Raw genomic sequence first — 12,951 nt, 5'->3', positions numbered from 1 at the left:
ATGCAGATTCACCTTCTATGGTTGCTCAATGCTCGTCCTACATCATCTGTTTAATACAAGATCCCTCCAGCTTGGTGAAGTATCAACGCTGATAATTTACTAAAGCATTTGAGTATTTTTTTTTTTACTATGATTGGCAGGCCGCTCGACGTGGACGAGTTGTCCGTCAAGAAATGGAAGACCGAGCCGGTCCGGGTGAGGTTCCAATGTCGCTACCCGGATCGCATCAAGGGTATGATCGCGCTGTGTGTCAACGGCGTACCTTACACCGTGGGGGTGCATGCCGAGCTGGGAGCTCCGGGGGCGGGAGGCTCCAACCCGCCGCGGCCACCGCCGCCCGGGGACGATGATGATGTGGACGACCTGGACTCCGAGGAGCGGAGCACGGATGGCGAGAGGTGGAACCGCCACCGCAAGAACGACAAGGCCAAGGGGGCGGCTCCACCGGTGGGGCAAGGGTCCGGCGGCGGTGGTGGCGGCTCGCAGCGGGCGGCCACGGGCGGTGCTCGCAGCGCGCCACCACTGGGTCGCTTCGCAGGGCAGTACGGGTCCAACATGGACCTCTTCCCGGCGCTGCCCCTGGGAAAGGCAGGGCTGGCGTCTTCTCTCCAGGAGGCACAGGGCGGGGGCTCGCTGAAGGGCTGCGAGGGCCAGACCTTTGGCCTGGTGGAGCTGCCAGCTGCTTCGGGCAAAACCTCCTCGCAAGTGACTGACCCTGTTCAGTCGTGGCTGCTGGATAGTCCGCTGAAGACGACGCTGGGGGGCTTCGAGGGAGGGCTGGCGGCGTCCAAGGAGCTGCCGGTCATCGAGGTGGACATGGGGGTGGGCGAGGAGGGAGGCGTGGGTGAGGCTTCACTCGAGCAGGGGAGGCCGCTGCTGATGACGGATCTCCGCTCCGTCGTCACGGCAGTGGCGCCTATGGCGCAAGGCAAGAGGACCAAGACGGTGGCTTCCATGGCGCCCACCAAGGCGATCAAGAAGAAGGCGTTGGCGACCCCGAGCAGGAAGAGCACGCGTAACGGCGGCGCGGTGGCGACCTCGGCCATGGAGAAGGCGAAGAAGCTCGCGGCGGAACGGAACCTCGACCCGGCTATGGCAGGTACGGACACTGACGACTTTTCTATTCTTGACGCTAGGTCGGACGAACAGTTAGGCTCGGTCATCACGGATAGCTGCATTCTCTTTGTTCCATCGGCGGGGACACCGATGGAGGCCATCTCGCTCCTGCGTGCGAAGGAGGAGGCACAGGCGGCGCTGGCCAGGGTGGCGGCGAGCCAGGCTAGAGAACGGGAGGCGAGGGAGGCCTGCGACGAGGTTCTTGGGGACCCGACTGCCGCCGGGGAGGCGGCGGCTCCGGGGCCCGTGACTGACCAGGACCCGGCCATGGGCCGAGGCCCGACACAGACCGACGGTCGGGGGGCGAGGAGCCCCTCTATGGGCTCGGACGCGGAGGACAGGGAGGCCACGCAACGTACGAGTTCCAGACCCCTCAGAAAGAAAGGGAGGCGGTCCAATCTGACCATGCGTAAGGGGAGGGGTAAACGGACGAAAGATCCATGAGGGCTTTGATTTATAACATTCGGGGGTTCGGTGAGCAGGGGCGACGAACACAACTCAAATCTTACATCCGAGGGGAAAGGGTGGATATTATCGGGCTCCAGGAGACCATCAAAGCTGACTTTTCGACGGCTGAGCTACGGAGTCTGGAATTTGGAGGTCAGTTCGCGTGGAACAGGCTGCCGGCGGAGGGCCGCTCTGGGGGTATGCTCCTGGGGTTCCGCGACGAATGCTTTGACGTCGGGGCATGGAGGCAGGGGACCTTCTTCATCTCGGCGACCATATTACAGCGTAAGAATAATATGAAGTGGTGTTTCTTCCTCGTTTATGGGCCGGCGGATCATCGCCGCACGGAGGAGTTCCTGGGAGAACTAACCCAAGCGGTTGCAGGGTGCAACTACCCGGTGGTCATCGGGGGGGATTTTAACCTCATCCGGACAGCTGACGAGAAAAGTAATGACAATATCAACTGGTCGCGGATGAGACGGTTTAATGAGGCCATCGCGGCAATGGCCCTTCGGGAGCTGGAGCGGACCGGGGCTCGCTTCACTTGGACCAACAAGCGCCTTAGTCCGACAAGGTGTGTCCTCGACAGGGTGTTGGTCGCGCCGGCCTGGGAGGCGGCTTTCCCTCTGTGCTCGCTCACGGCGATCACAAGGATTGGTTCGGATCATACCCCTCTCCTCCTGTCTAGTGGCGAAGAGACTAGGCGTGCACCGCCGAGATTCTTCTTCCAGACTTGGTGGTTTGGCGTTCCGGGGTTTGGGGACCTTCTGAAGGCGAAGCTCAGCTGCTTCATCTCGGAGCGGGGTCCGCACAGGTGCCACATTGAGCTGTGGCAATGTGTGGCCCGAAGCACTCGGCAATTCCTCAAGGGCTGGGGAGCCAATTTGGGTAAGGAGAAGAGGGATTTTAGGGAAAATCTATTCCTCCAAGTCTCCGAGCTAGATCAGGTGGCCGATGCTACGGGGTTAGATGAGGATGGTTGGGCGCTCAGGTACCACCTTGAGGACCAACTTTCGGCCCTGGATCGGGCTGACGAGGAGTACTGGCGCCAACGCAGTCGGGTGCAGTGGACGCTTCAGGGGGATTCCTGCACGGCGTACTTCCATGCCATTGCGAACGGACGCCGGCGGAAGTGCGCGATCCCTAGGCTGCTCATGGACCAAGGGGAGATCCGAGAGCAGCGGGAGCTACTGGATCACATCTACTTGTTCTACCAGGGGCTCATGGGATCGGAAGGGGAGATTAGGAGATTTGCCCTGGGTCATCACCTTTGGGAAGGGAACCAAAGGGTGTCCTTGGAGGAAAACCAAGAACTCGAGTTGACTTTCACTGCGGAAGAGCTGGACGAGGTTCTGGCAAGCATGAAGCAAGACTCGGCACCGGGCCCTGACGGTCTCCCGGTGATGTTCTTCAAACAGTTCTGGGGAACCCTCCACGGACCGATCCTCCAGATCCTCAATGATTTTGCCCTAGGGAGGGTTGATGTGGCGCGCCTTAATTATGGGATTATCACTTTGATTCCTAAAGTGAAAGGGGCAGATAACATCAGACAGTATAGGCCGATTACGCTCATTAATGTCATCTTTAAGTTTGTGGCTAAGGCGTACGCTATTAGGCTTGCTCCGGTGGTGCATAGGGTTATAGATCGTTCACAATCTGCCTTCATTAAAGGGCGATGCTTACACGAGGGGGCGCTTGCCCTACACGAGATTGTGCATGAGTTACATGTCAGGAAGCAAAAGGGTTTGCTCCTGAAACTCGACTTCGAGAAGGCCTACGATCAGGTAAACTGGGACTTTATGCAGGAGATCCTCCTTAGGAAAGGGTTCTCCGTTATGATGGTCCACCGTTTGATGCAATTGGTCAGGGGTGGCCAAACGGCGATCAATGTTAACGGGGAAATAGGGCATTTCTTCCGGAACGCGCGTGGAGTGAGACATGGGGACCCACTCTCACCGATTCTCTTTGACTTCCTGGTGGATGGCTTGGCAGCGATCATTACCAAAGCCAATGCTGCAGGACACGTCAAGGGTCTTGTGCCGCACCTCATCCCAGGGGGGGTGACTCAACTGCAATACGCGGACGACACCATGATTCTGGTGGAACCTACAGGGGTGGGGATTGCTAATCTGAAGACCCTGCTACTCTGTTTCGAGAACATGTCGGGTCTAAAGATAAACTTCGACAAGAGCGAGGTCGTGGTCATGGGGGTCTCCACGGCGGCCCAGCAGCGAGTTGCCAACTTGCTGAATTGCCGCCTGGGCAAATTCCCTATCACTTATCTGGGACTACCTATAAGTGATAAGCCGCTTAGGGTAGCGGATTGGAGCTTCCTTCCGGGGGTGGTGGCTCAGAGGGTAGATCCGTGGCAGGGGCTGTACCTCGGGGCGGCAGGGCGCCTGGAGCTTACTAACTCCTGCCTGTCTAGCCTGCCTTTGTTCGCCATGAGCATGTATCTGCTCCATGATGGAACACACAAGGCGATGGACAGACCGCGTTCACGTTTCCTCTGGGAGGGCGTCGGGGATAAACGTAAGTATCACATGGTGGAGTGGGCCACGGTGTGTAAACCTAAGACGCTGGGGGGTCTCGGGGTTATGAACACCAAGTCCATGAATATTGCCCTCATGGTAAAGTGGATTTGGAAGTTGTATCAAGGGGCGGAAGGTCTGTGGGCAGACCTGATCAGGGCCAAGTATCTGCAGGGCAGAGACCTCTATGCGGGAGGGGTCCCAACACACGGCTCCCAATTCTGGAATGCGATTCAAAAGGTTAAATGGCACTTCAAATTGGGGGCGAAGCACAAGGTCCGGAACGGGAGAAGGACCTATTTTTGGACGGACTGGTGGACGGGGAACGGCCCACTTAGGGCGAGATTTCCCCGGCTCTTCAGCTGCTGCGAGTCTCCGTTCATCACAGTCGATGGGGCAAGGGTGCTCGACGGGGTGCCAGGGGAATGGCGCCTGCGTTTCAGGCGGCAGTTTGGGCTGGCCGAGACGGTGGAGTGGGAAAACCTTTGCAGGGAGGTTCAGGGACTCCCCACTAGTCCAGAGGAGGATGAGGTGTCCTGGGCCCTTGAGCCTTCTGGCATCTTCTCCACTAGCTCCGTCTATGCAAGCTTGGCGCAAGGGGCGGCTACCGCGTCCTTCAAGGAGGTCTGGAGAACCAAAGTTCCACCGAAAATAAAGGTGTTTCTTTGGCAACTGATTCGTGGGCGGCTGCCCTCGGGCGAGCAGCTGCTCAAGCGGCATGGGCCTTCCAATGGGAGATGCGCGCTTTGCGATGCATGGGAGGACTGCAATCATATCTTCTTCACCTGCCCTACCGCGAGACTCATGTGGGCGGGGGTGAGGGAGCTTCTCTCTTGCGACTGGAACCCTGCAGGGGCAGGGGACTTCATTGCACTTACTCAGGGCTTGAATAACCCCATCCGTAGGCTAGCTTGGTTCACGTTTGCGGCGCAATGTTGGACTCTTTGGAACGCTCGGAATAAGCTAGCTATAGAGGGAAAGCTGATCGGCAACCCGGCTGATATCTTCTATCAATTGTCTTTACACATGCAGTGCTGGAGGGTTCTGGTCAGACCGAGGGACAGGGACCTGCTGGACTTGGCGGTGGGCGACGTCAGGAGGCTCTACGCTCGGACGCGGTCTGAGTCGACATGAGGACGACACCGTGCCTGTGATCACCTACGACGAGGTTGTAGCTAGTTTGAGGGGCCGGGGTGTTCGTGTTTCATCATGTCTTGTGTTGCTGGGAGCATCGGGTTGTAAGAACTGGTACTTGAACATTTGTTGACGCGTGTGTGTGGAGTTGTACCGAACCATTTGATCCCATGTGGGCTTTATATATAAAGCCGGACCGGAGGGCCTTCTATTTTAAAAAAAAATAAAAAGTATTTGTTTTTCTGATATAACGCACGGACGCTTTTACTAGTTCTTATTAAATTGCGGCGTCGTGCCATGTAAAGCACACACTGGGTGTCAAAACTTCTCCTGGCGCCTCGAGCTGCATGTCAAGAACCTTGATTGCAACCACCGTACCGCTGGTAAAGCTTCCAGATCCTAGTACGCTATCTTCATCGAAATTTTCAGTGACACGAGCAAGCTCGTGATAGCTTCGATCTTTCTCTTTCTCTTCCCAACTCATAAGTATAGGCAAATAGTAGTAAAAATGCCGAGTATTATGATAGTAGCAGGGAGAAGTGATTTTAGCCGTAGCAGGTTGTTACTTGGGTGCGATTTCTCAAGGCATGGGGAGAATCCTACGCATGGTGCTCCACATAGACCAGTATCCCCAGTCAGCGATTGCAACATGAGGTTTGAGAAAACACCTCCCGTTCGTACTTGTCCATGTATTTGGAATTGCCCGCACCCTCCCAACCCTAACCTCCCTCCCGCACCCGCGTGGTGGCGCCGCGCGGCGCCGAGCGGCCTCCTCCCGCACTCCCTCGGCGTCCCCTCCCTTGGCGTCCTCTCCCGCTGCCGCCGCAAAGCCTGTGTGGCGCGGCGGCGGCAGCTCTCCTCTGTCGCGGATCGGGGGGTGCGGCAACGTCCAGCCCTTCCTTCAAAAGATGGTGATGCGAGGTAGCGGCGACCTATGCGAGGCTTCAACGGCTGGCGGCGACGGCAGGTGGTGGCGCGTTGGCCCCTTTGGGTCTGGCCGGCTCCCCCTTCTTCGTCATCGGTGTGGAGTCTTCCCTGGGCTATCCATGCATCACTGAGGACGGCCAGGATCCTAACATGTGGTGTCCATCTCCTGCGCCGGAGGTGGTCGACCTGAGGATGGGGTTCCGGGGGGGGGGAGGGGGGGGGGGGCTCGGGCGGTGGTTTGGCGGCGCGTCGCGCTTGGCTGCCCCGGCGGCTAGGTGATGCTTGGGTATGCGGTTGGCGGCGCGGTGACCGTGGATCCGACGTCTACGGCGGCGTGGTCATGCTTGGTGGTGGACGGTGGGTCCTCTGCGCCTCTCATTCCTGGCGCCTCATAGTGGTGGCCGTCTTCGGGATTGTGGGAGGCGACGTACAATTCGTCGTTGGGTCTGTGGTCAGTGGCGGCCTCTCTTTCACCATTGAGGTCGACCGGCGGGTGGCGGCGAGGGGCTTGCCGTTCTGCCTAATAAAGGTGGTTGTCCTATGGTTTCTCTTGAGCCAAGTGAAGATCGGTTGGATGCTTCTTCCCACCAGACTGGCTGGATTGTGTTCTGGAAGGCACTGCCGGGAAATTCATTATGCGATCAATGCCTGAAGATTGCTGGATTGGGTGTTTTTGGACGTGTGCACCCATATTTTTTATCTGGCCGTTTGGTTTCAAAGGAGCGCTTTGAAGCTCTGCTCGTGTTAATATCATGGAGCTCATTTTCTTTTCATGGTGCTGGCGGAGAAGGTCATGAAAGCTGAGATCGGTGGAAAAGCAATGGTGGTCAAATCTTGGTGACGAGGTGGAATTGGCTTGGAGCTTCGTAATTTCAAATAGCGACTTCTATGTGGGGGCGACTATACAGAAGAAGTTCAGAGTTTTATCTTTCAGGGTGAAAATCCAAGATCTAAGCCTTAATTGGTTGTGCCTGACAATGTTCTTGTTGAAGGCATCATTTTGAGAGGGAGAAATTTCTTCATGGTGAAAACCTAAGATCTGTAATCGGGCGATGACAACGGTTGTGCAATGTTTCCTTCTTAGAGAATATGGAGAAGCTGATCTTCTGGTGTTGTTTTGGTGGTACCAGTGTTGTTGTTTCAAGCTTTCGATCTTTATAGCGGGATTTTTTTTTAATTCTTCTCTTTTTGGGGCTGTGTGCATCTTTTTATGTCATTAGTACATGATATTGTTACAGGGGTTGGGTGTAATTGGTAGCTCCGATATTAATATATTTTTTTATCAAAAAAAATGTAGCCCACTAAAACATAGTCAAGTAGGTAAAATTAGAAAGGAACTCGAGTATGGTTACTAGAGATTTTGTTAGAGGAGACCTGTAGTAAAATTTAGACATGTATGCGCGAATTTTTTTGTTTGACTTTTTTAAAACTTTTTAAAATGCTTTTTCGAGTGGCAGTAGCAAATGCACCTGATTTCATTTCAAGAAAAGTGTAATTTTGATTCTAGTTCAAATAAGTTTATAATAAAATAATTTTTACAACATATTATTTGTATTTGTTAAACTGATTATTGGTTAAAGTTTTTTTCTTAAACTAAGGGCATCTCCAACGGGGCGAGCGACCGTTTGCGTCCGCCCGGCCCGAAAATGCGTCTGGTACCACCTTCTGCATGGTGACGCATAGTGACCGGGCCGTCCGCGCCGACGCAAACGTGGCCCAAATATGCGCTAGGTTTGCGTCTCCGCGGATGTTGCGCAAACGCAGCGGTCATCCGCCTGGCCCTCGCACGGGCGCGCCTGGCAGGGGCACAACTGCTTCGTCTTCCGCGGCATTACTTACGGGCATCGCGCTGCAGCCTTTCCAGGGCCGCGTTAATGGCGCGCCTCGGCTTCCGCGAGCGTGCGCAACTGGGCGGCGACGTAGTGGCAGGACATTGAAGGCGAGATGGCGTCCGAGACTCTTAAAGGGACGCTGCCGGCGCCTATTTCCCTAACCACACCATTGCCAGAGCCCACACTATCCACCCGACCGACGCCATAGGGAAGAAATGATGACCGTTCCGCAAGACCAAGAACGACCGCGAGGCTAGCGGCTCAGGGTCCGGCAAGAAAACACGGATCTGGCGGTACGTCGGCATCGAGTTCGCGCGCCGCCTTTCGGAGGAAAACCAGCCGGTGCCATGGTCGGACGCAAACCTGCCTGGAGGAGGCTGGTACCTCAACTCCAGGCGCGTGCCGGTACCCCCAGTGCCACGCGAGGGCCAAGAGCGCCGGGACGAGGTGCGCCGCCACCGAGCGATCTTGCCACCAGATCTCCAAGAAGATCCGGCGTACGCTCTCAACTCCTACAACTGGGTCTCGTTCGGAACGTGGGAGTTCGATGCGCGCCGCTGCCCTGGCTACCTCGGGGACCTCGAGTACTTCGACCGCGAGATCACCGCGGAAGAAGAGGAGAACGACCTAGAGGACGCGGATCATCACGAGGACGAGGACGAGCAGGTGGAGCGTGCAGAGTACGACCACGACGACGGCGGGCCGACATGGGATCCGGAGACCCAACAGCCGGACATTACTGAGAAAGAGTGTTGGAGATATGCCCAAGAGGCAATAATAAAATGGTTATTATAATATATCTTTGTGTTTATGATAATGTTTTCATACCATGCTATAATTGTATTAACCGAAACATTGATACATGTGTGTTATGTGAACAACAAAGAGTCCCTAGTAAGCCTCTTATATAACTAGCTTTTTGATTGATAGATGATCATGGTTTCGTGATCATGAACATTGGATGTTATTAATAACAAGGTTATGTCATTATATGAATGCTGTAATGGACACACCCAATTAAGCGTAGCATAAGATCACGTCATTAAGTTATTTGCTATAAGCTTTCGATACATAGTTACCTAGTCCTTTCGACCATGAGATCATGTAAATCACTTATACCGGAAAGGTACTTTGATTACATCAAACGCCACTGCGTAAATGGGTGGTTATAAAGGTGGGATTAAGTATCCGGAAAGTATGAGTTGAGGCATATGGATCAACAGTGAGATTTGTCCATCCCGATGATGGATAGATATACTCTGGGCCCTCTCGGTGGAATGTCGTCTAATAGCTTGCAAGCATATGAATGGTTCATAAGAGACCACATACCACAGTACGAGTAAAGAGTACTTGTCAGGAGACGAGGTTGAACTAGGTATAGAGATACCAATGATCAAACCTCGGACAAGTAAAATATCGCGTGACAAAGGGAATCGGTATCGTATGTGAATGGTTCATTCGATCACTAAAGTCATCGTTGAATATGTGGGAGCCATTATGGATCTCCAGATCCCGCTATTGGTTATTGGTCAGAGAGAAGTCTCAACCATGTCTACATAGTTCGCGAACCGTAGGGTGACACACTTAAGGTTTGATGTCGTTAAAGTAGATATGGAATATGGAATGGAGTTCGAAGTTTTGTTCGGAGTCTCGGATGGGATCCAGGACATCACGAGGAGTTCCGGAATGGTCCGGAGAATAAGATTCATATATAGGAAGTCACTTTCCAAGTTTGGAAATGATCCGGTGAATTTATGGAAGGTGGTTTGTAGAATTATCCGGAATAAATCACTATGGAAGGAGGTGTCCCGGAGGGACTCCACAAACCCTAACCAGCCAACCAAGTGGGAGGGTGGAGTCCATGGTGGACTCCACCTCCTTGGCCAGCCAAGAAAAGGGGGAAGGGGAGAGTCCCTGTCCCTCTAGGTTTCGTCCATAAGGCAGTTTTTCTGTTAGGGTCTTATTCGAAGACTTTGGGCAAACCCTTGGGGTTCCACCTATATAATGAGGAGGAGAGGGAGGGGGCAGCCCATGGCTTGGCTGCACCACCCCTGCCCCCTTGAGGCCGGCGCCCATAGCCCCGTCTCCCCAAACCCTAGCCTCTCCTCCTCCACATACAAACTCCCGCAGCGCATATGCGAAGCCCTGCCGGAGTTCTCCACCACCACCGCCACCACGCCGTCGTGCTGCCGGGATTCCGAGGAGGATCTACTACTTCCGCTGCCCGCTGGAACGGGGAGAAGGATGTCGTCTTCATCAACACCGAACGTGTGACCGAGTACGGAGGTGCTGCCCGATCGTGGCGCCGTGATCAAGATCTTCTACGCGCTTTTGCAAGCGGCAAGTGATCGTCTACCGCAGCAACAAGAGCCTCATCTTGTAGGTTTTGGAAATCTTCAAGGGTGAGTCTCGATCATCTCCTTGTTGCTACCGTCTTCTAGATTGCATCTTGGCTTGGATTGCGTTCTCGCGGTAGGAAATTTTTTGTTTTCTATGCTACGAATACCTACAGTGGTATCAGAGCCGTTTCTATGCATAGATGGTTGCACGAGTAGAACATAATGGTTTTGTGGGCGTTGATGCTCTTGTTGTCTTTAGTTTGAGTACTTTGCATCTTTGTGGCATAGTGGGATGAAGCGGCTCGGGCTAACTTTACATGACCGCGTTCATGAGACTTGCTCCTCGTTCGACATGCAACTTGTATTGCATAAGAGGCTTTGCGCGTGTCTGTCTCTCCTACTATAGTGAAGATTCAATTTACTCTTCTATTGACAACACTAGTATCACCGTTGTGGTTCATGTTCGTAGGTAGATTAGATCTCTCTCGAAAACCCTAAACCACGTAAAATATGCAAACCAAATTAGAGACGTCTAACTTGTTTTTGCAGGGTTTGGTGATGTGATATGGCCATGATGTGATGATGAATATGTATGAGATGATCATTATTGTATTGTGGCAACCGGCAGGAGCCTTATGGTTGTCTTTAAATTTCATGTTGAGTAGTATTTCAAAGTAGTTGTAATAGTTGCTACATGAGGTGAACAACCATGAAGACGGCGCCATGGACCTTGACGCTACGCCGATGATGATGGAGATCATGCCCGTTGATGATGGAGATCATGTCCGTGCTTTGGAGATGAAGATCGAAGGCGCAAAGACTAAAGGGCCATATCATATCACATATGAATTGCATGTGATGTTAATCCTTTATGCATCTTATTTTGCTTAGAACGCGACGATAGCATTATAAGATGATCCCTCACATTAATATCAAGATAATAAAGTGTTCTCCCCTCGTATGCACCGTTGATATAGTTCGTCGTTTCGAAGCATCTCGTGATGATCGGATGTGATAGACTCAACGTTCACATACAACGGGTGTAAGCCATGTTGCACACGCGGAATACTTGGGTTTGCTTGACGAGCCTAGCATGTACAGACATGGCCTCGGGACAACGGAAACCGAAAGGTTGAACACGAGTCATATAGATGATATGATCAACATGTTGATGTTCACCATTGAAGCTACATCATCTCACGTGATGATCGGTTTTGGTGTAGTGGATTTGGATCGTGTACCACTTAACAACTATGAGGGATGTTGTATTAAGTGGGAGTTCATTAGTAATTAGATTAAAACATGAACTAATTATCATAAACATAGTCTAAGTAGTATTTTGAATTAATTTTGTAGTATTGGCATCCGTTTTCTACCATGCGCTAGTCTTGTAATTGAGATAGAAATACTGATAAGTCTGACAAGAAACTTTACGGACTGGTACCGTATTGTTAAAGAATCAAGAAATGATTAAGTCCTATTGCAAACTTTTAGAAAACCTCACATTGTTGATTCAAAGAGTTGTGGTTTCAATTAGTACCTAAAGTTATCTTGTCTCCGTAAAACTTGAAGTTCAAATCTGTTTGAAAAGTAAGGAGCTGAAAATTTAGTTTTTAGAAATAATCAAGGTATGAGATATATGTGATATCTAAGACCTTATTGCAAGATGATAGAATATAATTTGGTGAGACTACATAAACTCATAAGTTTTATGGGAATGTACGAAGGTTGAAGACGCAAGGCGTCCCAATCCTCCAACTATTGGGGCACTAACGATATTCGCATATCCATGAAGTGATTGTCCTTAGTATGCACCGTTGCTAAGACTCGTTGTTTCGAAGCATCACGTGATGATCGAGTGTTATAGATTCTACTTGTGCTTACAACGGGTGCAAGCCAGATTTGCACATGCCAATACTGAGGTTAAACTTTACGAGCCTAGCATGTACAGACATGGTCTCGAAAAGTCGTCATGATATGATGGATAAAATTATGAGTGAAATTGTTCATCATATTACAAAGTTACTAATAGTGAAATCTGAAACACTTGTCATATGATGATCAACTTCAAAGTAAGAACTTCAAGGTTATTGGTATTTGACCAACAAACCTAGAAGTTATTGAAGGAGAAATGTTTTCTGAATAATGAGGAAAGCTAAAAGAGAAATTACAAAAGATATTTTGGCAGAAAGAAAAGAAAAGACTAGAAAGTCTAGCTCAGGTGTATATAAATGATATCATGTTATGGATATATTCCTCGTTTGGTCACACAATGAAATTCTTGGGTATTTGTACCATATTGGTTGGTATGAAGTGTCATACAAAACAACGCAATACAAGAATACAATGGCATTAGTGACTAACAAGGAATATGATAGCAATGCACGTCTGGAACAAAAATAAAGTGTTATTATGTTCATCGTTGGCATTCTATCTAGCCCTTAGAATTTATAATAAAAAACTTAATAATTGTTATTTTGCTCTTGTCAAATAAAAACAATGAGTTGTTCAAATTATGACATTACTCCATGTACGATGGATAAGTTATTATACATTTTAATGGTGAAACACACATACATAACACTGACGCTAAAATGCCGTAAGGCAAATGATTTGAATTCCACT

The 12,951-nt window shown here is 51.3% G+C and overlaps 1 protein-coding gene across 1 annotated transcript; it reads left to right on the top strand.

Annotated features, from left to right (window-relative positions):
• Positions 1–1,556: 1,556 nt before the first annotated feature.
• On the top strand, positions 1,557–5,228 carry LOC139839218 (uncharacterized). Its single transcript, XM_071829268.1, has one exon. It carries the CDS (start codon positions 1,557–1,559, stop codon positions 5,226–5,228), a length of 3,672 nt encoding a protein of 1,223 aa, XP_071685369.1.
• Positions 5,229–12,951: the final 7,723 nt, after the last annotated feature.

Source organism: Lolium perenne, chromosome 4, assembly GCF_019359855.2.
Source record: "Lolium perenne isolate Kyuss_39 chromosome 4, Kyuss_2.0, whole genome shotgun sequence".
In the NCBI taxonomy this organism is placed as follows: domain Eukaryota; kingdom Viridiplantae; phylum Streptophyta; class Magnoliopsida; order Poales; family Poaceae; genus Lolium; species Lolium perenne.
The sequence above is the reverse complement of the archived record's forward strand: the minus strand, read 5'-3'. Positions and strand labels throughout refer to the sequence as shown.